A 27,999-nucleotide genomic window follows, 5' to 3' on the forward strand; every position below is an offset into this window, starting at 1 on the left:
GTCACTGAAGAGCTTTTAAAAAATACACGTGCGGTTACGCGCCAGTCATTTGTTGAGCACACGTTTAATGAGCCCTCATAGCACAGCAGGTCCTCTTCCAGGTCCTGGATACAAACGACCGATTCCCTGAACCCTCTCAACAACGCAGTGTGGTAGGCGCTCCTGAGATGAGGTGAGGAAAGAGAGGCACAGTGACGTTCGTGCCTGGATGTGTGCAGGTGGGCAGAGGCGGAGCCCGGACTCCAACCCAGCTGGCAGGCTCGAGAACACGCATTCTTCACACGATGGTGCCTCCGGGTCTGCTGAAAATGTGACAGAGGCACCATGCTTTTCCCATTCACCTCAGAGGTTAGAATAAAAGCGTATGACATAGAGCAACAAAGCACTAAAAAAACAAGCACATGCCAGTTGTCAGGCGTTAGAGATGGTCAGGGGCAAGGAAGTGGGTCTAACTCTAAAGGGGTTGCCCACGGGGGGTCTCTGTGGTTCTCTGTCTTGCTTGTGGTGTCGGTCCCACAAAACTACCCACGATAAAATGACACACACACATTGTACCAATGTCAATTGCCTGGTTTTGATAATCGTACTATCGTTATGTAAGATGTTCCCATTGAGGATAATGGATGAATGGTACACAGGACTGAGCTGTGCTATTTTTGCAACTTCCAGAAAATCTACAATCATTTCAAAATGCAAAGTTAAAAAAAAAACAAGCATATGCCTCCCTTTTGCAAGCCCCAAGTCCATTAGGGCCTGTCTCCTGAAGATTGGCTCAAAGAGGGATCACTGGAGCAGGAAAGTTAAGTGGCTGTGAGCAGAGCTGGGTGGGACGGCAGCTTGGCAGCCGCGGGCCAAGGTCACCATTAACAGGTTCCGCACATCACTGATTTCACAAAGCGGCCGAGACCAGCTGCTCACACCTATGCTGACTCGCAAATGACGAGCTCTCTGCTGGCAAAACAAGAACTCCTGGGGAGAAAGCTGGACAAATGCACGAATCCTGGACCCTGCTAGACACTGACTCAGCCGCCGACAGGCTCCCCCAGTCTCTTTAAAAGGCACCCCAGGTGACATGGGTTTGAGGATCTCAGATTAAGGAGCAGCTGATACAGCAGGATCCCCAATAACACAGAGAATCAACCACACCAGGTTTGGATGGTGATGACCAACCCAAGCTGTTGATTTGCACGGAGTTGGTGTGGCCCAGAGACAAGCATCTTTTCCTGACATGTAAAAACATCCAAAATGTATACCCTTTCCTGAATGCTATGTATAAACAATGAAATATCACGATTTTTTTTTTTGCTATTGCTTCTCTTTTGGTTATTTACCAAATTTCTCACAGCAGAAATGTAGTTACAAACAGCATGATTCTGTTACAAATGTTTTAGGATCCGGAGGCCATTAGGTACTGCTGCTAAAGTGGCAAGATATTAAACTGACAGTAACACAAACGAACAGGGTCTATTTGTCTCAAGTACTGAGAGGTCCGGACATAGGTGGCAGCTGCTGGCCCTCGTTCAGCGACTCGAGAGTTGGCGCTGCCGCCTCTGCAGCTCTCCCGCGTCTCCTTCACGGCCCAGCCTCTCTGCGGTCAAGGTTAGGTGGCGGGAGAGGGGCAGGACTGCCGGCTGCCCTGCCTCACCGTCCCCTGGCCCTCCTGGCTGCAGAGGAGGCTGGAAACTGGGTGCCCTGCTGTCATGGTCTGCATGGCAGAGGCACAAAAGGAAAGTGGGGAGGGTGTTGGGTGCTGGGTGAGCCTCCCTGCTGTGTCAGCTGCAGCTTTTATTTTGTCGAGCACTGTTTAATTAAACCTAAGAACAGCTGATCAGATACATAATTGTCAGAAAATAATGACCCGAAAATCAGGCGTAAAGATCTCCACTGTCGATGATTATGCATTGCTGTGTTGGTCTTTCATTCTCTGTTGGAATCAGCTCGAGTTGCTGAAGAACTTTCGTTCCTTCAATCAACTGCCTACGTAGGAGAAAAAATGGGGAATTTAATAACACATTTTCACGTTTCGTTTACATGCCCAAGTTAAGGCCTGTCTGGCTTAGCTAAGGCTACGCCCCACAAGTTAAATCAGCATCAGCCGAAAACGTGTCCAATAGCTGTGGATGTGTGTCCCCCGCGTCTGCCCCGGGCCCTCCTGTCTGCTGTCCTCACTGCTGGCTGCCGAACTTATAAAACTGCACATCTGATCACACCTCCCTGCTTAAAACACTGCAATTATTTTCCAAAAGGCGAAGTCTCTATGGCTCTGGGGAGGTTGGGGGTGACCTCCCACCGTGGCTCTCTGGCAGCAGACACCCCGCGCCCCCACCCCAGCTGTCTCCTTTGCTCCTGCTCTGGCTGCCTTTGGCCCCCCTCTGGGCTTCCTTCAGAGCTCAGCCGTGGGATGGTTCCCAGACACCCTGCCCAGGTCACTACCTCGTGCCTTAGGAGGGGTGATCAGGGTTGGACTGACATTCATTTGCTTGCTGCTTCGACTCATTTCCGGCTATCCCCTGAGGACAGAGGACAGGCTTTGGCTCTGTGCTCACAGCCTAACAATGCCCAGCACATAGTAGGCACCTCCCTAATCAGCCACCCTCCCCACCTCTGCACACCTGAGGTAGTGGACGTTGCTTCTGACCCCAGCTGACCTCCCAGTGTAGCTAGACCTCTTGTTTCTCATGTAAATGGGCAGCAGGGGCTGGAAGGAGAGCCCTACGCCCAGGACGGCGCCCCTGTGGGGTCTGCACTGAGGCAGGGGCTGCGGGCCGGGTGCCATTCCCATTTCCTGAGCCTTCATGCAGACGTGGCCACGCTGCCACTGACTGCCCCAGTCCTATGCCTGCCCGGGCTCTGTGTTTGATGCCCCATCTAGAGACCGTCACCAGGACGCAAGGCACATTCCAAGGATGATGAGCAGGAGATAAAAGGGCCAATGCATCTCTGTCCAAAGAGCATGTGAAGACTTTTCTCCAAAGTGGTTTCATAAACATCGAATGAGCACCTACTGTGTGCACCTGTCCATGGGACAAACGTGAGGGCACAAGGCAAGCGAGTCCCAGTCCCCACTTCAGTTGTTCACAGTGAGCCCAAGAGGACAGGGTGGAGTCTGGCTTTGGTAACCAGGGAGGCCTCTGATCTAAGCCTCGACTAGGCCTTCGGCAGGCTGGAGGCAGGCAGCAAGATGAGCCCAGAGGCCATCCTGGGCGCGATGGCCCTCCGGTCTGGCTGCAGCTCAGCTGCCATGGTGACGACGTCCAAACCTCCATCTCTGGCCCTCGCCAGTGTGCATGCCTGCTCCTGGTATTCAGGAGTGGCCACCTGCCTGTCAAATAGGTACCTTAATCTGAAACATAACTTGTCCGTCCTGAATTCAGGACCCTCATACCCATGTCCTCCTTGAATTTTCTATCTTGGTGAGTGGCACTGACCATCTGACCAGTTCTAAGATCCTAAGAGTTCCTCTAGACCTTTGCTGCCCAATGGGGTGGCCACATATGGCTATTTAAACTTAATTAAAATTAAATAAAATTTAGTTTCTCCATTGCACCAGCCACATTTCCAGGGCTCAAGGCTACATGTGGCTTAGTGGCTGTCATACTGGGCAGCACAGATTGGAGTAAATTTGCATGTCTGCACTAAGTCACACTAGGCTCCCCTCTTCTAGACTGTCCGACCTCACCACACCATCCCAATAGTCAGTAAGTCCTGCTGAATCCGACTTCCAGCAGCTCCTGAGTTCTCTATGTGGCCCCTGCCCATCAGTACTGCCAGTGTCTCGGAACAGGACTTCTTTGTGGCCTATTACCAGCCTTCCCACCTGTTTTCATCCTTTGTCAGTTAATTCCTCGCCTCTGCTAAGATTTTTTTCAAAATGAGAAGCTGGTCGTGTGGCTCCCAACTTAAAATTTGCCCATGGCTTCCCATCGCTGTGGGTGGGGGTCCGCGCTCAGCAGCCCCGCACCCCAGCCCGCTGGGCCCTGGCCGGCTCCTCTCCTCCGGCCTGCACTCTCTCTGAGCTTCCCGGGCAGTAAGCCCTCGCCAGGCCCAGAGACACGCGGAGAAGGCGCTCCCGCACCCCTCAGCCCCTGACTAAGAGGGCTCTCCACTCTTCCTAAGACTGAGTTTACTCATTTTGATGCCAGCCTTCTTCACCCAGCTAACTTCTGCCTGACTTCCATACTGAGCCCATCTTCCCATAAAGCTTTCCAGGACTCGGCCCCCATTCAGGGGTTCCTGGAATGAAAGTAATTCCCCTACCCCAAGAGACTCCCCTTCTGTGTATGCAGGAAGGGGAATCTTCCAGGCTTGTATTTTGGTATCTTTCCCTCTGAAACCAGAAGGCAAGACGGTGGGTGATGCAGTCTCCCCCGTGGGGTGCTCCCAGTGGCATCTACCTGAAGAAGGGGTCAGTTCAGGTACCAGAGTCTAGGGCTCAGAAGGAGGGTCCGTCTCAGACAGGAAACTGCTGCACCTCTCTGGCCTCACCAACCGCGTCTGGGCTTCCAGAAGCTCAGATAAAGCTGGGGATGCTCTGAGAGGACAGGAGAAAAAGCAACTTCCACTAGAGGCAGCCCCACGCCTGGGAAGGAAGGTGTCCATGAAGGACCACACTCCGCCAGATCGCCTAGTCGCCTATGACGGACTTGCCCTTTGCTTCTTCTCTAGTGCTCCAAAAGGGCTTGTTTAAATATTTCAGCCCAGACTTGGCTGTGATTTGGAGATTTGAGGATAAATGGAGACCACACTGGACTAGAACAACGGAAGAGGTGCAGCAGCCTCCCAAGGCCGGGGTCGTGGTGACACCCACATTTAGAGAGACTCCCCTCAAGGAAGGTGAATCCCATGGAAAAGAGCTGCCACCAGGAGCCGAAGCCCCTCTCCCCTGCACTGCCGTCCATGAGCACCTGCTCTGCTTTTATGAAAGGAGCTGGAGGGCTCCGTCTTGCCCCCCTCCACACCCCCAGAGCATGAGTTATGGAATGGCAGAGCCTGGGTGTCCTGTCCTCCGGCTGCTGGCTGGCTAACACACTAGGCACCCAAAGGCAGGGACTGTGTTGCAGCGGTCCTTGCCCGGGACCGAGGACTGCAACTGGCGGAGGGTAAGACCTAAGAAAATGCTGGCCGAACGAACGAGTTGGGAGCTCGCAGAGGTGCGGGCTGAGGACAGATGCAGGGCCAGTTAGGGAAGGTCCTGGAATGTCACACTAGACGGGGCACTGCATCTGGGGTGGGCACCATAGAGAAGGCATTACACATTGCAAGTAGTCCTGTTTATGTTCGAGAGAAGTACCTTTTGGAAAGATATAAAGGATCAACTAAGCATGTGGTTGAAGGTAGAGATAGTATCAGCAAGATAACAGGAAGATATTTAAATGACCCAAGAAACTATGAGGGTTATTTGGATTTAAAAATAGTTGAAGTATGCATTTTCAAAATCAGAATAGAGTTTATTAGGACCAGGAAAAATGGAGGACAACACATATTTTTAGGTTATGCATCTATTAATATAAAACCATCTCTTCAGAGAAATCTCCTACAGATGAAAATATACTTTGTTTTTTCAACGTGGAAATGCCACCTGCATTCCACTGAAGGAATAATTGTGGTTAAAATTAACACTGGCATGAAACTTCTTCATGGGATAAAGAGTCAGTAATTAAACCTATGGAATGGCTGGAATAATCTAATACCTATTCAGAAAATTTCTCATACTTTACATCACGTCAGGAAAGACGAGGTTAGCTTCAGCTTACATTGATTTCAGCCAGCGTGTGGACATGAGACACTGGAGCGGAGAAGAACGCATTCACTGCCCACTGTAGGTCCACGTGCCTATAAGCATCTTGCTGATAACATCTTGCCACGTAAACATATCTACACTATTAAGCACTATGGCATTATTTATAGCAATCAAAAATTGCTAATGTCCATCTTACTACGCTGATGGACAGTGACTGTGAAGGGGTATGTGGGGGGGACTTGGTGAAGGGGGGAGCCCAGTAAACATAATGTTCTTCATGTAATTGTAGATTGAAAACAAAAAACAAAAAACAAACAAACAAAAAATTGCTAATGTCCTTGAGACTAAAGATAAGAAGGATGGATGGATAGATGCTTAGACAGAACATTGTAATGGCTGTGACTAAATGGTTCCTGTGTTTTTTATAGGTAGCAAGCTTCTTATGAAATATCTTTTCCACATTTGTCCACATTTGTAATACTTTTGCTTGTAAGTTCTATCTTTCGTTACCCACAGACTTCATACCATAATCACCTAAATCTTTCTGAGTCACATTTTTACTTATATGAACACTATACAGACAAACCTACAATGTACATACCCAAAAGCCACATATTTTCTATCGAGGTAGGGAGCTGGCTGCAGTGTGATGTAGAATTGTGATGCGTTGCTGTGACGGCCTTTGTTGACCATTCCGAGAACTCCCCTTTTATTATGAGGAACTGAAAAGTTTTCATCTAAAAAAGACAACAAACAGTTAAGTCATGAAAATATTTCTATTCTCTCAATTGTAACACATAGAGCACACACAGGGCCCTTGGTAACAAGGCTCTTAGCCACATCTATCAATTCATTCCACACTGTAAATATTGTTTGTTTCATTTTCCTTTCATTCATCTGGGCTGTTTAAAAAGCTGTAAAGTCTTAGAACTATTTGATAATTTACTTTAGTTTATTATAACCATAGCTAAAAACAGTGTGCTAAGAAAATAATGTAGAGGGGAGCACTTTAAATCGATGATGTAAAAGGAGGCGCATGCTTTGTTTAGAAGTAAAAGTCAGCAACCCTCCTTGTACTATTCGGGCAGTAGTGTTTTATTCAAACAACCAACGTCATCAGTTAAAAATACGTCCTCCGAGGAGGCTTTCACAGACGTGACTCTGCCCCTCACAGCACCTCTGACGACCCCATGTAGTCTTTTTACCCCCTTGTGGTGGTTTCCTCTCTAGCAGGCAAAGGCAGGGATCTCATTCCTTTATCATTTTACCCCCAGGGCCTCCTAGCATATTACCTGGCATATGTGTGGCCCTACATGTTAATGAGGAAAGGAAATCAGTTTATGCTTATTTTTCGTAGTCTTTAAATAAATTTTAATCTCGAAACTTATGTTGATTGACCAAGATTTTTTGGGAAGTGGTTTTTCTTAGGGCAAGCTTAACGAGTAAAAGGGTGGATGGTGGTTATCAGGCTGCTGTCTTCAGGAAGGACCCTCCCCAGGACAAAGTCAGATTTGCCCCCAAACTCAGAACACAAAAGGAGGTGGTGGAAGAGAATTTCAGTAAATGTTTTAATTCAGCAACTTTATCCATTTCTGGGAACTAGGGAGAGATGTGACTATTAATTGTCAATAAGATTTTCTTAGTCTGCAATCGCTGTTATTTTAAGTTTCCAAGCTAAGCCAACTAAGCAATTAGCCATAGATGCGCTGTAGTTACTTTTAGATTGTTAAATTGCAAAGTGAAAAAAGACTTCTGAAATCTTATTAAATGTGAGTGAGGTGTTTTCATACAACCAAGGCCATATAATCACACTGATGCTCCATATTCATTTCAGTGGAATAGAGAAATACCCCACCAACTTCAAGGAAAATTGCATGGAATAGAAATCTGTCCAAAGATTCCATTTTAACAAAATGGTATTTGTCATTGCTCTTAAATATTACGACTAATTTCTCTTAAATTCTGTAAGAGGAAAGAAAACTTAGAGCTGTAACATTTTCATTAAAAATTTGGTGATTGTGGGATAATTTTTAAAGCAGTTAATTGTAGTACCTATTGCAGAAATGCTGCCAGTGTGAAAGCCCACGTACAACACAGAGAAAACGGCCTGGACCCTGACACCTCTCAGCCCCCCGTGGGGGGATCCTTAGAGAACAGCTGGGAAACTGCGGCTCTAGGGGACTTTCAAAGGTCTAGGTGGTCCTGACTTACAAATTCAAACTGTGTGGACGTGAAAAAAACGTGTGACTCTGAGAGACGATGCCCTGGATTCTGTGAGCACAGAACGCTGACGTGGAACAGGACGCCCACTGGGGGGGCGGCGGGGCCATCCCTCCCCGCCCTGTCCTCCCACAGTCACTGCCAGGGCCTCAGCCCAGAACCACAAGAAGCGGGGACCCTGCCCACATAAACCCGACGCGAGCTGTGCCAGGACGGGCTGCTGGCACCTGCTTCACCTGCGCACGTGGGGAGCGGGGCGGTCCCCCAGCCGTGCCCCGCAGAGCAGGCTGTCACTAAAACACGAGAGCCGACAGCATGGTACAATTCAAGATAAAAAGTTTAAAATTTTTTCTTTGGAAAAGCTTTATTAAAAAACGGCTATCCTAATACTATATATTTACATCAGTAGAGAGAGAAATATTTTCACCAAAGGAACAATATTAAAATCGAGAATGAAAACCCAAGGTTTAATTCAACATTTGTTCATCCAGTAAATACTTATTGAATGCCCACGGCAATCCGAGTGTGAGTATCGAGCTTGGCACTTCCGAGTTACATAAAAATGTAGTCTGCTCACATCATCTTTTTGAGGATAGGAAGAACCTGACCCTTAAATCAACAACCACCCCGCCACACACACACACCCATGTCCAACTGGGATAAGGAACTACAGTTGATCCTTGAGCAACCTAAGTCTGAATGACATGAGTCCACTCAACACAGACTTTTTTCAGTAAATATATTGGAAAATCTTTTGAGATTTGCAACAATTTGAAAAACACTTTCCAAAGAGAGGCCCAAGCTCGGAGTCCACGCCTCCAAGAGGCTCATGGGTGAGGCGGTCATGGCCTCGGGGCCGGGGGGAGACGCGGGGGAGTCTCGTCCGGAACGAGGGAGCCAGAACACATTCCAGGAACACCCTTTCTCCAACTGCAATGGCTGATTTTAAGACCCAGCTCAAAAGCTGCCCTGGGCCCCCACCGCCGGCTCTCCCAGGCCCCCGTCCCCTTCCGCACTGTGCTTGGTTGGTTCCTTCTTAGCGCTAGTGGTTTATGTTTTAACATCTGGCAACCCAAAACCACAAAACCATTGAGGGTGGAAACCTGATCGTCCCACCTTTGTTTCCTAAGGTCCTAGCCAACTAAGAGGTTTGTTTTATGAATGAACAAATGAATTGTGTCCCTGGAGTGCTTTCATTTGATAAAAATTCCCTTCACTTTTCCACCGGCTCAATATTACTATTTTTAAAAACTTTTTATTGTATTAAAATAGAGACACAAAAAGCCACAGAAAATAAATGCAGAGTTATCATTAGGTGGGGAGATGGGCAAACACCCTTCATCCACCACTCAGGCCGAGAAGGCCAACCCCAGGCTTCGTGGGGTGGGTGGCCTTCCCATTTTAAAAGCCTTGTTTTGCCTTTTCAGTCTCTTTTAAAGAGCAGGTTCGACCAATGCTCCTTTTGCCTCATGCTTTGTCTGCTAGTGACCCTGAGCTACTTAATTTCTCCGGGTCTGCAGTTTGCCGATCGCACACACGTGCAGCCCAGAATGCTTCTCTATTCTCTGTGCTGTCAGCTCGGCCATGATATTTGTGTTGAAAAATGCAAATTTGTTCCAACTTGACTGATATATTAGGGAAAGACTTGAGCATAAGGACTCCCACCCCTGCTTATAGGCAATTCCCTCCAGGAGAAACACCAGGTGAACAGAGCTGCACAGGGACACACACGCCTCAGACATCTACCAGACCTCCGACACCGTGTTCTGAGCCACGTCCGCCCACATCAGGTGTCAGAACTTGTCTCCACCTTCAGGGACCCGTCCTCCACCACAGCAGAACCACTCACAGGCTGCCCCTCCGTGCATGTCAGGTCTGCGGGGCAGAGTGCCGCATTTACTACGGCTGTTACGTGTTTCTTGACCATATGATGCATGTAAACTGTGTTATAGTTTTTTTTTTTTGGTATCATTACTCTACAATTACATGACCAACATTACGTTTATTAGACTCCCCCCATCACCAAGTCCCCCCCACATACCCCATTACCGTCACTGTAGTAAGATGCTGTAGAATCACTACTTGTCTTCTCTGTATATACTGCCTTTCCCCTGCACCCCCTACATAATATGTCTGCTAATCGTAAGGCCCCTTTTCTTTTCCCCCCTTATCCCTCCCTTCCCACCCACCCTCCTCAGTCCCTTTCCCTTTGGTAACTGTTAGTCCATTCTTGGGTTCTGTGAGTCTGCTGCTGTTTTGTTCCTTCAGGTTTTTTTCTTTGTTCTTATGATGAGTGAAATCATTTGATACTTGTCTTTTTCCACCTGCTTATTTCACTGAGCATAATACCCTCTAGCTCCATCCATGTTGTTGCAAATGGTAGGATTTGTTTTGTTCTTATGGCTGAATAATATTCCATTGTGTGTATGTACCACATCTTCTTTATCCCATCATCAACTGATGGACACTTAGGTTGCTTCCATTTCTTGGCTATTGTAAATAGTTCTGCGATAAACATAGGGGTGCATCTGTCTTTTTCAAACTGGGCTGCTGCGTTCTTAGGGTAAATTCCTAGGAGTGGAATTCCTGGGGTCAAATGGTATTTCTATTTTGAGCATTTTGAGGAACCTCCATACTGCTTTCCACAATGGTTGAACTAATTTACATTCCCACCAGCAGTGTAGGAGGGTTCCCCTTTTTCCACATCCTCGCCAACATTTGTTGTTGTTTGTCTTTTGGATGGCAGCCATCCTTACTGGTGTGAGGTGATACCTCATTGTAGTTTTAATTTGCATTTCTCTGATTAGCGAATTAGGGTATCTTTTCATGTGCCTCATGGCCATCTGAATTTCTTCTTTGGAGAAGTGTCTGTTCAGATCCTCTGCCCATTTTTTAACTGGATGTGTGTTACGGTTTTTATAAGGTTCCTGTCTTATACTTCAGGGTGTCACTGAGGAAGACTCTACCTCATTTTTGCCATAAGTCCTGTGGATTTTGCATAGTGCAGAGATTTTAAAACCACATTAGGGCAGAACTGGTTTGATTTATTGTAAACTGGTGGCTGGGTCCAGAGGCTCATTTGTCAGCCCCATCCCTTGGGTGGTGTGTTCGACCAACAGAAGGCTCACAATGTCTGGTCATGTCTGTTTTTGAGAAGTTTGCAAACACCAGTGCAACCCAAGGCCTTGGCACGACCCTAGTGACTCATTACCAATGCTCGGCTGTTCAACAGCACGACTGCACGTGAGGTTCCAGGCTTATTTCACTGGAATGTAACTGGAATCTGCCATTTCTCCCAGGAACCTGCCTTCTTTAACTTAGAAATGACATTTTGAAACAATAATCTAAATGCTAGGAGTGTATATCGCTACTGGGTGGGTCGCTGTTTACAGACCAGTTCAGTGAACAGGTATATATATATATATATATATATATATATATATATACACACACACACATAAATTCAGGATTACAGAATAGTTTACTTATTAGCCTCTGTCCTATTTCATCTCTCTTCTTTCTCCCACATTGAAAATCCTGCTTCTCAAGGACACAGGAAGTGATAAAATTAGACTATCCTATAATTGCTCACTTAATTTTTCCCACATTCCATATGCAACAATCTCAAAGTCCCTCCTGCGCTGTTTTCGCAGTTCCACACCACGGCCACATGCGTGCTGACCTCCGGGCTCTGTTCCCATCCCCTCTGATCATGGCTGCCCCATCCTGCAGGGCTCCGATCCTATTATCGGCAGTTCCTTCTCAGGGCGGGGCAGTTCTGGGAGAGCCTCGTCAGACCAGTCTGGGGAGGTCTGGGAGGTTAGAGCGCTCAAGCCCCTCCAGACCTTCCTAGGGCCCCCTGCACTCACCCACGACGGGCTATTTGGGGTTCCATTCCCAGGCCTGCCGGATGCCCTACTTTCTCCCATGGTGGTTTCAGAGCTGTTGGTAGTGTGTCCTATTTGTCTGAGTTTTGCAGTTCAGGTAGATACCTTGTCACCTAGTTTTGCTGTAGATGTTGTCCATGGGATTTTAGTCTTTCTATCTAATTATTTTGTTTAATTATTGGAATTCGAAAAAATTCAAAAACTATACCACCACCACCTCCACCATCTTCCCCAGGACCCCCAACAGCAGTCTTAATAGGATTTTGCATAGTGCAGAAATTTTAAAACCACATTAGGGCAGAACTGGCTTGATTTATTATAAACTGGCGGCTGGGACCAGAGGCTCATTTGTCAGCCCCGTCCCTTGGGTGGTGTGTTCCACCAACAGAAGGCTCACAATGTCTGGTTGTGTCTGTTTTTGAGAAGTTTGCAAACATCAGTGCAACCCAAGGCCTTGGCACAAGTACCAGCTCTAAGTGTGAACACAGTATGTCACAAGCCTCAAAAATACAAACTCCCTCTGACCCTACAATACTAATTCTAGGGATTTATCCTAAAAAAAAATAATATAATTAGGCAACTGAAGAATAATAGGCATACAAGGCTGTTCCCGACTGGACCAGGGTGCTGCTACCCCATTTTTAACTCCCACTTTTAGTTTGTGTACTTTTGGTCTGTTATTCCAAATACTGTCTTACTTGGAGCTGTGAATTCTCCAGTCCTTTAGATTTGAATAATCAACTAATATATGACAGACAAAATTGAAAGATGCATACCTTCAAATGTTGGTCCATAAATTGACTCTCCCCCATCTCCTTTTCCAGCTACTATATCTGAAAAATAATGGCAAGCAAACATAAGAATTCTGAGACTAAGAAAGAGAATATAGTAATGGCAGAAAAAATGCTTTAAATTATGATTCCACTTACATGACTCAACTAAGTTACATGATCGTTCAATATCTACACTGTGAAAATATTAATCTAATAATTTTATTTGCATTTGCTAAGCATTTTTACATTTGTGATCCCATTTTATTCCCTCATAGTAGCTCTCTGAGGTAGGTTAAATTATAATGCAAAACCTCTGAAATGATGAATTAAATTATAATTGTGGTCACATTTAAAGAAAATGTGTTCATATCAGTTATGCTTACTTCACAAGTTATTCCACAGTCCATTTTTGTGGATAAAATGAAGGTTCCTGTGGCCAGGACTCTCACCTGGCCCTGGTTGGGTAGCTCACTGCACACGTGTGGGCAATACGTTGTTACTGACTCTATATAAAGAGCTCCACCCAGGGCTCTGGGCGACACGGTGGCGCCGCTGCAGGGCTGCAGGAGAGCAAAGCAGAGGCTGGAGTGGTGGCAGCGCCGAGGACAGAGACTGAGACGGCTGCGGGGTGGAGAGGCCCAGAGACAGAGACGGGCTTGCTGCCTAAAGACTCGCTCTGAGTGGACGGGATTCTAATGACTGACCTGCCACCGTGGGAATAAAGTTGGGTGTAACCCTTTCACCCCAAGGACGTTCTACTGTCACTTCTTCAGTCTCACTGAGTCCATAGTGAACTTGTCCAGGGCTGAAACCCACTGGCAAGACAGTCTTGCTTTTCAGAAAAATGGAAAGATTAAACTGAGGGGGAAATAAGAACAGTAAGGTCTTAGAACAACAATAATAACAGATACTCTAAAAAGAACGAATGTTCAAATTTTCATTCCTTGGAAACCTATAACAGATTTATTTGGCCAGTATTGTGCAAATGAAGTTCCTTTATAATGTAATGAGGTTTTTTAAACAAAGTATTTGTACGGCCTGTTTTGCATTATGCGATATTCTAGCTTCGGGAGCGCCCTACTCTAGAATCCTGCCGGTGCGAGGTATTTTCATCTCACCGCTCAGAGCGGAGCAAAGCCAACTCTAGGGAAACCGAAGCCTCCGAGCCCTGTGCCCCAGCCTCCCACAAACCTCTGCGTCCTCTGCTCTCCTGCGCACGCTCCCTGAACACCGTGGGCACTGCGAGCTCTGGAAAGACTGCGCCATTTGAACTCACCAGGAGTAATTTATCTAGAATGAAAGTCCGCGTGCTTTTTCAAAGAAATGCGCTGCCACAGCATACAGGTGGAGAGAATTGAGGGCAGGCATGCAGCATTTAAATTACACTATTCACAAGTTGGTTCAGAAGGTAATTGACAAACCTTAAGTCAACCCCACTCCACCTTATACTCCCCCCATGACTCAGTCACGGCCCTGGGTGGCCCTCAGGAGCAGGCTGCAGAGGCGGGGGGCTAAGCCCGGTTCCCAACAGCAGCTCCTTCCGATCACAGCGTTTGCACTGCCCAGGCAAATGAGCCCAGGTGGGTCCCTGCCCCCACTAACTCAAACACTGGGGACACGCCTTTGTCCTGCCTCTGCAATGCCCACCATCGCTCGTGCACCTTGGCTTCAGCTCTCCCAGGTAAATATTTTGTATTGACACCACTTCAGTCGGTACTTAATACTTCTTGGGACCATCACCTACCCCCTTGAATTCAGCCTTAAATATCTGATGTTATTTTTATAGCTCTGAGACCAAAGCTCAGCAGTGAGAATAGTGGTTAAAAGTCAACTTTAAATCAGATGATTCTGATTTAAAACTTGAAGTCAGCTGCCTCCTCCAAGCCTGTTTCCTCTCTTGTGTGGACAGGAACAATGTGCTCCCCAGGGGGTTCTGAGGGTTGGATTATGCGGGTGGAGCGCAGGGCAGCGCCTGACGCAGCACATTGCTCCCCGCTAGTGGCCGCTATCACGGTGCAGCGCGTGCTTACACGGCACGCACCCTCTCATTAGCGTCACCCTCACTGTCATTATGTGCAACATGACGTCGGGGCTGTACAACGTTCTGAACTATATCCCAAGCGGTCCTTCTGAAGGCAGTAGGCCTTGGGGGAGCCGCACAGAGAGAATCCTACCGACGTGGCGTGATGGCTCAGTGCCTTCTTTGACTTTGTACCTTAGAAATGAATGGAATGTACATTTCCTGTTTAGCTATCTGCTCGTTCATTCATTCATTCTTCTAACAGGTATTTTTTTAGCACCTACCATATGCCAGGCACTGTTCTGGAATAGATAAAAATCTCTGACCTTGTGGAACTTACAGTTTAGTGAAGAGAAACAGACACTGAACAAATTACCTAAGAAATATATAACGGCATGTCCGGTGGTAAAAAGTGTTACGAAAATAGGGCAAGGCCCTAGGAGAGTGGCAGGGAGGCAGGTGAGGACAGGTGTGCGGAGAGGGAGGTGGCAGTTTCAAATAAGGTGACTGGATAAGTCCTTGCGGAGATGAACTAGGGGCAAAAATCAGAACCAGATCGGGGGTGAAAGGCAAGGGGATATCTGGGGGAGCAGCCGGGCAGAGTGTGTCCCAGACGAAACGGCAAAAGACCTCAAGGCACATATATGCTCCATGAGCTTCGGAACAGTGAGGAGGCCAGTGTGTGGAGCAGAGGGTGTGAGAGGGAGTCAGCAGGAGATGACACGGGCTGGGGACAGCGCAGACCGGGGTGGGGGGTGGCCTCTGGTCCCAGAGGACACGCAGTAGTGCCCGGAGGCTTCCCAAGGCACAGCATGAAAGCCGTATTAGCTCCTGCATTCCAAAATCTACTCCCAGCCCCTGGGAATCTGACATCTGAAGGGAGAGGAATGTTCACAGAGCCGAGTACTTCCAGCATTTCACATCACTGCATCCTGACTGCTGCCTGGGATATTAGGATCATCCCCATTTCCTGACTAAGAAACTGATTCAGGGATGCTAAGTGCCTCACCCAAGGTGGCACAACTCCTATGTGTGTTTGGATTTGAATCCGTAATCAGGATTTTTTTTTCCAAACCATCCTTACCATTGCTGACTCACTGGAAACATGACCCAAGATCTGTGCACTTTACGACTTGAAAGTTTTACTTGAAATAAACAAGCAAAGAACATGACCCACTTTTCCCAAATTCGGCTCTGGGCAGGAGTGGGTGCGGGGAGGTGATGAGAGAGGTCTGATCAAAAACCAAACCAAAACAAAAAGGAACGTGGCATCTGGGAGCCCAGCACGGTGGGTCAGCACCGAGCCAAGTGTCAGGAGACCCTGACAGTGGGTGGCTGTTTTATACTAACACAACACTGAAAAATATCCAAATGTTTACCAATGGGAATCAATTACACTGGCATAGCAATATGCAGCAAAAGAAGGCAGACCTTAAAATTTTTCTATGTTAATTGATGTAGGTATATACATTCTATATACATATCTATAAAGTAGAAAAATAATGAGCCTAAATAACAATATTAGTGATATCTCATTTTGAAGAAACTGAGGGAAAAAGATTTACATACAAGGTGCTTGGATTAAATCTACATTTTTCTCCTCATCAACCTCAGAATGTTCCAGATGGCAGAAAAATAACTAAACATTATTAATTTTAGCCTCCGCATACTTCAAGGAAGCAAATCTCCTTCCACACTAAGCCAATTATTTTTAAATCGCTGCCTAATTGTTCCCTATGGGAGATCTCCCAAAAGACTTCCAAAATTCAATTCTGTGCTGTTCATCAGGCACCTGGCCTGTAAAAAGTCAAACCACTGCTCTGAAAAGAAAGCACAAATGCAGGCCAAAATGCTTTCCTTCCCACTCCTCAGCCGTGACTATGTGCCGTCTTTAGGGTGTCGCTTTCCATTTATTCTATTTTCAAATTCCTGCCTCTATTAGTTCCTTCAAAGCCCTGAATGTTCTAAGCACCCTTATTTACTTAGGTAAGCACTTAAATTTACACTTTGATATAAAATGTTTTCCTGCTTCCTTATATCACTTACTTTGGAATATTATGTATGATATATTTTACATTCGTTTACTTTAAAAATCAGGAAATTTTTTTAAAGAGTATGAATATTTTAATCATTTTGCCATATAAAACATCCTTTAAATATATGTAACATCTAATATTAAATGTACCTAATTCTGTATGCATTTCACACAGGTAGATAAATCAAAGTCTGAATATTTTGATTTCAAGCTGTCATTAAGTTGTATTTAAGATTTCAAACTCACCCCCTCCTTGTACCCAGCCGCTCCGCACTACCCGATGAAGGACTGAGCCTGCGTAATGCAGTCTGACGCCGCTTTGCGAAAACCCTGCTTTTCCTGTGCATAACATCTGGAAATTTTTACATGTTTTGGGACATGCATCGCAGTATAGCTACAAAATAAAGATAAAAGGTTTCAAAGGTTAAATATTGAACATTTTGACAGATTTCTACCCCTGCCGAACTTACTAAATAACAGCAACAAAAAAACTCTTACCTCAAAAACCAATCTTCCAATTGGACAGAAGTCAATAGAAATGTCCAAGAACACAAAATCATGCTATTAAAATGAGGGAGAAAAAGATAATGCAGGTCAATGTCTTGGAAGAAAGTTTTAGAAAGGACCAAAAATATAATGGAATAATGTTTTCAGTGATAAGGTTTCAACAGCACTAACAGTGGATAATATTAACAGCCAAATTAAAAGAATGGCTTAAAGAAGCTTCATTTTATTTTATTGTCTTTAAATCTAAATAACACACTTTAAAAACCCTCAGTGGAGCTCTGAATAACCTACAGAGGACACAGGGCCTCGCCACCCACAGCTCACAAATGAGGACGCGAAATCAAACACCCATCAGCCCCTTTGGGAAGAGCAGCAGACCGGGGATTTTCTTTCCCGAATAATTGTGGGATAACATCCAATGTGACAGCCATGGTTTGGTTACTGTGTGTTCTGGATTTTCAGAGATAGCAAAGACTAGCCAGCCAGAGCCAGGCCACAGCCTTCCTGAGTGGGCAGATGAGGCCACTCCATCCAGAGGTCGTGGGGAGCCAGGGGTGCAGAGGGCAGACGCCATGCTTCTGGGGTTACTTCCATCATGTCTTCATGTTCCCAGAAGCCCCTGGCTCTTGTTTTCAACCGACATCCTTTCTGGGAGAGACAGCCAACATTTGTGAGGTCTTGTCTAGTCCTACAGAGAGACTTCCAAAATGAAAACACTAGTGTGGGGAAGTTGGGGTTCCTACGGCCAGGATCCTCACTGAACTTAAACAGCCTGATGATGTAACTGGCCTGTTGCTGGGCTACACTTCCACACTTTTAGGCAATAAGCCATTATCGCGCTATATAGAGAGCTCGGCCCAGTGCTCTGGGCAGAGGCAGAGACACCGGGAGAACAAGCCGGGTAATAAACCCTTTCGCCCCAAAGAACGTGTTGTTCTCAGTTTCTTTGGTCACATTGAATCCATAGCGAACTTACCCAGGGCTGAAACCCACAGCAAGACACTAGTCTCCATTCATTCATTTAGGGAGCAGAGCTCTTTGAATGAAATACATTTCAATCTTAGGTACCATTGCAATATGTGAAAATGCCACCTGATTTAACAGGTGGCTTGCCCTGCCCTATTTTTAAGCATCTAGGAAATACAATGAAATCACTTTTAAATACATGCCCATCATTATTTTGTCATACCAATCTTTTTAATTTTAATTAAAAGACTGAAATAATCTTGTGCTATCTGGCATCCAGGAATGAAGCATTACATCCATACTAATTATAATTAATTTGTTTGTGCCTCTCAGCTTCTGTAAAGCAGGTTCTTAATTATAAAAGAGTATTATTACTTTAGAATAAGTGGCATAATATAGTAAACTTCACAAGCTCAGGAGGAAAAAGGGCTATACTGGGCACAGAGAAGACAAGTAGGGACTCTGTTGCATCTCACTATGCTGATGGACAGTGACTGCACTGGGGTGGGGGGGTGGACTTGATCATATGGGTGAATGTAGTAGCCACAATGTCTTTCAAGTGAAACCTTCGTAAGAGGGTATATCAATGATACCTTAATAATAATTTTAAAAACCCTAAAAAAGAAAAAAGGCTATACTGGAAGTCATGGTTGACTTGTGAATGTGTCAGTCCATTCAGGCATCATTAACCTTCCTGCGCATCGGGCCTGTGTGGTTGTCAAGAGTAGATAATGCTGAGAATTCTAATGGAAAGAGAGCAAATGCATGCAATGCAGGTTACGTCCCCTAGCAGCCACGCATGCAAGTATAACCATCTAGTATATTGTTCCAACCCAGAAGGAAGCAAGTCCCTCGGTAAGAAAAATCTAGCCCTGTGCAAAAAGACCTAAGGATTTTCTCAGGCATCTAGGCCCTCACCTCACTGCCCCTCCAACTCAGGCTGTCGTCATCACCAGCCTGGGCGATGACAGCAGCTTCCTGGACGGCCGCCCCGCCACCAAGCCTTCCCCACTCCACCCTGTTTCTGCACAGCCCTACACATTTTTCCATAAAAGTGAAGAGGATTATGTCATCCTCTCTGAAAAGTTCTGTTGAATCAGCTTTCCTCTGAAGAAAATTTAACTCCTTAATTCAGTCCAGAATGGACAGTAAGTCGAACTTTTCTTTAGTGGATCCGCTTGTTTTTTTCCCTACTTAACATCTTCATACCTTTCTTATTTGGGGAGCACCCCACAGGGCCTCACCACCCTCTGCAGAAGCTGAGGAGACCAGACTCCCCATCTCCAGCCTGTGGGAGCCAGGGTGCAGGCCTATGAGGCGGGCTCCACTGTCACGTGCTCCTGCCGGGGGCGTGGCACCTCCGGGGGGGGGGGGGGGCGACAGACACAAGGAGGGCTGAGAAGTTAGCTTGGAGATGGTGGCAGCGTAAACCCAAGGCCAGCGGCACCTGCACCTGCACAGCCCTGGGGAGTGAGTCGGGCCATGTTTTCTCACTGCCAGGCCTTCCCTGGCTCCCGCCTGCTTTCTGAAGCTGGTTCCCCAGCCTTCCTGTCAATTGTGGGGCTACCAATATCCTTTCAATACACACCATCCTCCTTAAGTTAATCGGAGCGGCTGGGTATCGTGGGCCCCGAGAACCCTGACGGGTACTCTCATCTTCCCAGGCTCATTTCTCACCGGGTCTGGCCTCCTCGCATCCCCTGCCATTCCCAGAGCACCCCGGGCACTCCCAGACCCTTGTCCTGTGGGAACTAACTGTGGGAATGTCACATTCCTTCCCCGCACAGTGTCTCTAGCCTTTTCCAAGCACATTGTTCAGTCGACACTCACTGTGCACCTCCTACGTCTCGGCTTCTGTTTGAGGCAGTGGTTAGGTGAGGCTGAATGAGACGAGCTCTTTGCCTTCCCACAGCGCAAAGCCTAGCCCAGGTCTCTGCGGGCATGGCCACCACGGACATGAGATGACTTTCAGCATGTGGCAGTTGTTGCTACAAGTTTCTGAGCAAAGTACTTGGGCCTCTATTCCGTCCCCCTGCCCCGCCATGTCTGTCTCACCCTCTGGACCTCACGTTTCGTGACTATCCTTTGCCTGGAAGCCTCCCCAGGGCTATAGCTGGCTGAGTCCTGTGGTCACCAGCCATGTGTCACACTTTAAAATGTCACTTCTCTTCTCAAACGTTCTGTTCTCATAGGGCAGAGGCTCTCACATAGGTGTTAGAAAGTATCAATTAAACTATTTCGTACTAAGGATGAATGAATGTTAGGCTCAGCCTTCTCAGAGGGGATCCTTCTATTTTAAAATGGATGATGAACGCGTATGAATCTTGACGGGGAAGCAGAAATGTTTGAGGCAGGCGGCTTCCCTCTGTGCAGTCAGCCTGCTGGGGGAGACGCGTGATTCACACGGCACCAAGCCGACCCTGCCATAGGACGACCCTTCCCAGCTGTGTGGGAGGCTTGAGAACTTAAAGCCCCGTCCTTCTGCTCCTTCAAGGCCCCTGTTAGGGTATCAGCAAGTGACGCCGCATCAGTATAAATGGCCAAAGATCACTGCTTTCCTTTAAAAATCAGTGTCACTTGCCTTGGTGTCCCTTAAGAATTTAGCAGAAAAATCCACAGTAAGTGCCTCATAAAGTGCAGGGGGCTTGAAATCAACTATATCCCACACACTGCGCGCCCATTTCTGAAGGTCAAGTGCGTCCCCCAGGAGCTGATCGTTAACAAAACACATCACGTAGGAAGAATATTCCCAGACTTCATTCTTGAGTTCCTGTAAAGGAAAAGGACAGAAACACGTAATGAGGGGGGAGAAATCCAACTTGCTAAGCCCACCAGCCAGAGCTCGGGATCAACTCTAGGCCTGAATCTTAAAAAAATGTATTTTTTGCCATCTTTCAGAATTTTGCTCTCAAAAAGAATTTAAGAATATTTTCAACAATCTGACACCCCCAAAAGCAACGAACGACCCAAAAGTCATCTGGGAAATGGCACAATCATAGAAAATGGGTGGCTGGTAACAAAAATGTGTGTACAGCATTCTTGTTATATTCCCTAGAAAACAAAATGCAGTCTCTGGCTTTTGCACAATTCCAAGGCATTCTGTACGCTCATATTTCACATCCAATAGCTCGTGGCCCGCGGCCCTCTCTGAAACTCTGCTTCGAGGAAAGGAATGAACTTGTTCATGCTGACCCATAATCGCTGGTAGAGCCCACGGGTCAGTACTGCAGAATGTTTAAACTTGCCAGTGTGATTACACTGTATAGGACACAAAACTTTAAAAGGGGGAAAAAGTTTAATGGTGGGTATTTCCACTCGCCTGGGGGGGAGAAATACAGTAGGAGGTGCACTTTATTCGGGGGCTAATGATGTCAACGCCTTGCGTCTGAGTGTCTTCTGTCCCTGAGGAGACCTCCTCCCCCGCCTCGAGACAGCAGGCTGGAGCCAGTGGTTTCTGGGGCCTTCTGGGGCCCCCCGCCAGTAAGATGCTGCCTTTCTGGAGGGCAGAGCCAGGCTTTCCAGAGGCCCTGGAGCTGCCCCTCAGGTGGTGCCACGTCCTGCTGCTACACAAGGCCAGCCCAGACCTCACCCCAGCTGTGCTGGGAAGCCCCATAGGTAACACGACACAACGCGCTGGAGGAGGACAGAACACTGGCTTGAAAATGAAGCAACCGTTAGGTGACAAGACAGCAGCAGCCATGACCCAGGACCTCCTGCAGGCCCCCTGAGAGAAGCAGGCAGACAAGCACCTTGAGGCCGGGGCCCCAGGCCGTGGAGGCCGTGGAAGTGCCCTGCAGGCCACACCGGCCTCCGGTAGTGGGACCAGGGAAGAGGAAGGGACACAAACCACACGTGAGGTCATGGCTCTCCGGGCGTGGAGTGCACCGTCCTCGCAGACACTACACAAGTTTGATGACAAAAACTAAGAACGTGTCATTTTCTATTACAGAGACCGCTGTCCCAGTTTGCCGAGGACCGTCCCACCTTTAGTGCGGGAACTCCTACACTCAGGAAACCCCTCGTCCCAGGCAGACGGGGCCACTGGTCGCCCCAGCCCAGAATCAGCCTGCACACGAGTCGTTAGACTGCTGTCTGCCATGCAAGCCGCACGTGTGGGTGTCCGCCACGGTTCTTTCTGAATCCCAGTGGGAATGTATGGCGACTCTGAAAATGGTATGACGCTTAACAAATGATATTCGTGACCCAGTCTCGCAGCATTCACGTGACTGAGCAGAGAGCGAAGCGTGCTCATAAAGCAGCACCATCCACACAATAACCTCGGGGCCTCAGGACATGCGTGAGTGGCCAAGCACCGGACAATCCAAACTGCTCTCGTCGGGGAAGTGGGGAGACGGGGTGAGACGGGGACACCGGGACTGGGGCCCTCTACAGGCCTGGGCCAGGGAAGACAGGCAGGAGGCGAACAAGCAGAGCTCTGCCAGCCCGCGGTCCGGGCTTCTCCAGGGGCACTTCGGGCAGAGGGCAGAGGGCAGGGCTTCCATCAGAAAAAGGCTGCCCTGGGGGAACTTGGCGTCTACGGTCACAGCTCCTCTAGGCGACAGCCCCACACAAGCCCCTCGGTGTGTCTGTGCTGAGCACCCCCGAAACCTTCCAGAGTAAGGGCCAAGCAGAGTGATGGGCCACTGTAGCCCACGTGCTAGGGTGTCCCAGGAAGCGGCGTGCAGGGACAGAGGGGTAACCACCAGCAGGAGTAAACAGCCACAGAGACTTAAAACTTACCCTTATCACATGTTTTCCAAAAGAAAATCCTGTGTTTCACTTTGTCTTAAAATCAGCCTTTAGTAATTTAGGGAAAGTACACAACTTAAAGAAGTAAAATCTAGTTGCATTAAAATTACTGCTTCAGTTTTTCCAAACGAATGCACAGATAAACAATTCAAGCACAATTCTGCTCATATCCCACACCCCAGATATCCTTTACCCGTTTTTTCTCCTGTAGATACTGATCCCATGCAAATTCTTGAAGAGGAACTATTTCGGGGTCCGCAAACTTGGATGGATAAGTACTCTTCAGACTCTAGGTTTCAAAACAGAATAATTATTTTAGAGTAAGTTCTTTGCCCCAGTTGTCGTGAGGTCTCCAGGAAGTTGGATACAACGCACAGCAGAGCACACCGCTGGGCTCAGATGCCCCTCCACCAGCTCCTGAGCCTGCATTTGCCCCCTGCGAGTCACCCCCCACCCCACCCCACCCCCCCGTCCACACTGGGGCTAGGCGTCCTTGTCTCCCGACCTGGAGGACAAGCAAACTCGAGGGCAAAGACTGTGTCCTAGCTTCCCTGTATCCCACTGGCCTCAGCATCCGGCTCGGAGTGGACCACCCACGCACAGCAACTGCATAAACAACGGAGCAAAGAAACGACTTCCTGCCAATACTTTTGTGATCTTCCCTGTTGGTTTAGGACAAGTTTTTCCCTAAATTAAACTCATACTAAACTTCTGTGACTCTACAGATACTTTTAACTAAAATAAATAAACATTATTACTTTAATTCACTGATACATTGAGAATGACCAAGAGGACATTGCTATAGTTACACCCCTTGGGAGAAAAGGAAATAGATACTAAACACGTTCAGGTTTAGATATCGAGCCATGTTTTGATTTAACATATATTATTTTGTCTGTATGAGAAAATTCCTCCTGGTTAATGGGGCCTGTCAAAAAGAGATTTGGTTCCTGATATGTTATATTCTGCCTCCTCCTCAAGTAAGAGAAGACAGTCGAGGTAATAACACCCAGGCCTCACCTTCCTAAGTAGGTGTGAGGAGTAGCTGCATCCGACAGGAAGAGCGACAGCCGGCGGCTGCAGCTGTCCACTAAGGACGGGGCTTGGAGGTCCTGTTGGGGCCTGAAGGGGACACCGGCCTGGCCTGCTTCACCAGGGCTGCATGTTTTCCAAGCAGGAGAAACCAGGACATAAGGGCATCCCGCCTTCAGACTGGGGTTGGGGTAGCAGAGGAGGGCAACAATGACCGGGCTCGCTCCCTTAGACGGCCGCACCCAGCCAAGGACGTGTGTCCTCGACTCAAGCCCAGTGTCTGTGCTCGGCTTGAGGCCACCACGTTCTAACTGAGGGACCACCTGGAATAGCTAATGAGGCCAGCGGATTTCAAATCGAGCCTCCTTAGTTGTAGTCTCTCCCTACTTTGGTGCTTGTTCTAGAAAGGATTCTATCCAAAGTAGAATATATGTAACTTACTCTTATTCTTGGCAAATCTGAATCTCTGTCAGTCAGTTAGGCAGCTGGGATTCCTTAAAAACGTTCATGCTGGGAATACAGTCAAGGAACCTTTACTAAAATAGAACTAACTGAATTTACACTGATAGGTTTTCATATTCAAATAGAGCTATATACTAGGCAGAAGTTGAAGGAAGGGAAAATTAACCTTATTAGCCTAATAAAGACACCGTTTTCTTGACTTAAACATGGGGCTGGTGAACTGTAGCCAGTGGCCCAAATCTGTCCCATGACCTGTTTTTGTAAGACTTGAGAGCTAAGAAAAACTTTCAGTTTTTAAGCAGCTCTTGAGAATCACATTTCATGTCATGAAATTATGCAATTAAATGCATGAAAATTATATGCAAGTCAAAGTTCAGTGTCCATAATTATGTTGCACGAATATTGCCATTCATTTACCTACTGTCTGTGGCTGCTTTTGCATAAGGACAAGGCTGAATAGTTGTGACTGAGAGCCTGTGGCCTGAAGGTCTAATAATTTAATATCTGGACTTTACAGAAGAGAATTTCCAACACCGTCTCTACAGCGTGAAGCAGGGGCAGGAAACGCGTGCTTTCAGAAAAGGACCCAAGAAAAACAAGGGGGAAAATATCTCTCGAACTCATTAAATGAACTCTGACTCATGAAACTTCACTGATTCCATTAACCCACCTAACACAGTCCATAATTCTACTCATTTTGGTGAAGCGTGTATCATTTTCATAGACTTCTTATCACGTGTTCTCTTCTTGAAGCAAACCAAACTTCTCTCACAAATTAGTAACTGAAACTGAATAAAGTAAACCTTTTAAATGGAGTCAGGAGGCCAGACTGGGGTGCTCCTGTGCCCTTGCACTCACGGCCAATTTCACACCCCAACGGGAAGACCTTGCACTCCCAACAGGAGAAGCCTATTTTACAACTGCAGCCACAGGAAGGAAGAATTTCTCTCTGTCCAGCAGCGAGCTCAGCCCTTAAAAAACACAGCGACTCAGCCAGTGAGAAACCTCACCACCCTTAATTCTCCCATCCTCCAATGGCCTTCCTCTCAGAGCAGCACCTGCCAACTTCCTGCTTTTCTCTCTAAAGTGAAGTTCCTCTTTGATCTCCAGACTTGCCTATGGTTTGCCATAGCTTGTGTGTTCCAAACTGCAGTTCCTCTGCTATTCCTGAAGAAAACGTACTTTGCTGGTAAAACAACTGACTGTTTTAAGGTTGACAGTTACTACTTCCAATACGATATCAACACAAATTTCCCTTTTAGTCTGTGGGCGTGGAGCAGGCAAGAAGGCAGGAACTTCTTAATGAGGTTGAGCAGGGGCATGGACAAGCATCATGATTAATTTTTCCTGCCCATGATGAAAAATGCGGAGATATAAATAGTATAGTATGAGTAGGAGGGACTCCATCTTAAGGCTAAGATTCCATTTGAAAAAGCAAGGAGTTGGGAGGTAAGATTCCTACATAGTTCATGCTGATTAGCCAACAACTGGCCCTACCTTTAGGCAGAGCGAGCAGTCCTGAACGGTATGGTCCCGGTGCTTGAGGGCCACTACTACCTTGGAGAAGAACAGGATCGATAAATTCCTTAAGTTTATCTTACAAAACATCTAGAGGACTATGGGTGGTGACATAAGGTCATATGGTCTCTTACCAGAGACAGACATCATGAGACCACATGTCAAGCCTAGGCACCCTTCCCTGGCCCTTTACCCTATTCTTGAAATCCTTAAAAGACACAAATCCTAAGCCTTGGAACGGGCCTCCTCTCTGAGGCTGCCTGCGCTCCCCTTTCCTTGAGTGTATACTTTGCCTTAGATAAAGCCTTCTTGCTGCTCAACTTACTGTTCTTTCAAGCCTGTTGGGAGGTTAATAAGGGGCCCCTTTCCCAGTGGTAAGCATCTTTGTTACTTTGCTATTTCATTCAATTTTCTAGACTTAGGCACAAGTCTTCACACTCTCTCTCCTCCTCCAGGTAAGTAGGGAGGGGCTGCGGAGAGCTCTGATTTGGGCCTGCACGTTCCCATGGCCTGGGTGACCCGACAGGACTGCAGCTGCACGGTCATCTCCTTAGTAGCCTGCCCGAAAGTCTCCTTTCTCTGCTTTGGAAAGTTCTTAGAACATAATCTCACTCCATCCAGTGCTCTGCAGCTCCCCAAATCCTGGGGTTTTAGGGGCTCAGTTCCTAGGCTGTGCAGATTCAAGCAGACACTGGACGCCAAGTGACCCTGGCTTCAGGGGTTGGCGGGGGATGTGCCCTGTGCCGAGCAGGAGTTCAGTGAGCTGCCCTTCCCTCCGTCCCTCTGCTCTTCTTGCTCTCTGCCACCTGCCTGGAAGCTGCCATTCCCGGCTACTCTTGCTCTAATGAATTCCTTCCTTACCTACGCTCATCACACCCGTTCGCTAATACTTTCTCGATCAGTCAAGAACCCTCCTCTGACCAGGCTGAGGTTTCACCTGGTGCGCAGGTAGAGTCCCTTCCAGGCTTAGCTGCAAGACAACATTAAGATTTTTTTCCATTTGGGAACATTTTGTGTTAAGTAACCAGCTTGCTACTTTGGGAGACACCAACATGGATAAACCACGGTGCTGGAGTCTAAGGGGGTTTTGAAGGAGAGAAGCTTGGCATAATCCTACTGCAGCATTTCTGGAGCAAACCCCAGACATGCTGAACTCTGCACTCCACCATTTCAGCCTGCTTTCGGGCTGTGCGTGTGCTGCGGCATTACTGACCTGGTCAAAGTCCTAGTTGCTTGAAGTGTTATCATTCCACGTGTTTACAAAGAAATATCTGGATTCTCCAGCACGTGGGTCATTTGTTAAGAAATGCCTGAAGCACCTCATTCGGTTGGAATGCTACAGAAAATTCAACGGAAAGCTTTCCCAAATGAACAGTTTTTAAAGATACCACTTGGGGAAGGAGTTGGTAAAAAATCAGCTGGTTATACTGTAACCCTCTTCCTAAATATTCTCGTGAGTTTTAAAAATCTGAAATTCAGTTAAAAATCAATGTGGAATGAAGTGTGTGGGTATGCGGGCGGGGCACCCACCTGTGGGCCTTTCTCCGCCCGGACCCACCTAAAGGCAGCCCTCCAGGAGGCCGCCCCCAGCCGCGGGGCTGCAGCGGGGCCCTCCTCTCGCCCCGCCCACACGCCCACCTGCAGGTGTGGGCGGAGCCGCCGGCCCTGGGTCTCTGCGCGGTTACCTCGGCGGCGCCCTTCGCAATCTGAAAGCTGGGACTCCTGAAGAGTCCGACCACCTTCACCCGCAGCGGCTGCTCGGGCGGAGCCTGCGAGCGGCACGGCCCCGACCCGAGCGGGCCCGCCATGCGACGTCTGGACACCCGCAAGCTCAAACACTGCGCGTCGCCCGGACAACCGCGCGGCCCCGCCCCCGTAGTTCGCAGGGAGGGGGCGGGCAGAGCCGTGAGCGGGGCGGGGCCAGCGTCCGGGCGGACGGCGAGGGGCGGGGCCATTGGCAGGGGCGGCCGCTGAGGGGCGGGGCCAGCGTCGGAGTGGTCGGTGGGGGCGGAGCCAGCGTCGGGGCGGCCGGTGAGGGGCGGGGCCGGCGGAGACGGCCCGGCCTCCTTTCCCCCCCTTGGCCCTGTTGC

General features: G+C 47.8%; 1 protein-coding gene across 5 annotated transcripts; it reads right to left on the bottom strand.

Moving 5' to 3' along the window:
• Nucleotides 1-45: 45 nt before the first annotated feature.
• Nucleotides 46-27,922, bottom strand: PPIL6 (peptidylprolyl isomerase like 6). 5 transcript variants are annotated; one of them, XM_057489481.1, is made up of 9 exons: nucleotides 27,595-27,922; nucleotides 23,091-23,186; nucleotides 20,730-20,918; nucleotides 17,174-17,236; nucleotides 16,922-17,069; nucleotides 12,624-12,680; nucleotides 6,342-6,477; nucleotides 1,859-1,977; nucleotides 46-299 (listed from the first exon to the last, which is right to left on the bottom strand). In XM_057489481.1, the coding sequence occupies exons 1-8, from the start codon at nucleotides 27,862-27,864 to the stop codon at nucleotides 1,866-1,868; spliced, it is 1,071 nt and encodes a 356-aa protein (XP_057345464.1). In that variant the 5' UTR covers nucleotides 27,865-27,922; the 3' UTR covers nucleotides 46-299; nucleotides 1,859-1,865. The 5 variants fall into 5 exon arrangements, with proteins under 5 accessions (XP_057345464.1, XP_057345463.1, XP_036758835.2 ...); XM_057489480.1 differs by having other exon boundaries at nucleotides 46-302; XM_036902939.2 differs by lacking the exons at nucleotides 46-299; nucleotides 1,859-1,977 and adding an exon at nucleotides 4,382-4,531.
• Nucleotides 27,923-27,999: the final 77 nt, after the last annotated feature.

The sequence above is a fragment of the Manis pentadactyla genome, chromosome 12 (genome assembly GCF_030020395.1).
Source record: "Manis pentadactyla isolate mManPen7 chromosome 12, mManPen7.hap1, whole genome shotgun sequence".
Classification (NCBI taxonomy): Eukaryota; Metazoa; Chordata; class Mammalia; order Pholidota; family Manidae; genus Manis; species Manis pentadactyla.

What these genes read in the sequence shown, in the direction of transcription:
- PPIL6 (XM_057489481.1), bottom strand. Translation starts at nt 27,864, where the DNA reads ATGGCCCCGCCCCTCGCCGTCCGCCCGGACGCTGGCCCCGCCCCGCTC. An exon ending in TTGCGAAGGGCGCCGCCGAG is followed by an intron (nt 23,187 to 27,594) that starts GTAACCGCGCAG and finishes TTTGAAACCTAG; the next exon opens with AGTCTGAAGAGTACTTATCC. An exon ending in AATTCTTAAGGGACACCAAG is followed by an intron (nt 17,237 to 20,729) that starts GCAAGTGACACT and finishes TCATTTTAATAG; the next exon opens with CATGATTTTGTGTTCTTGGA.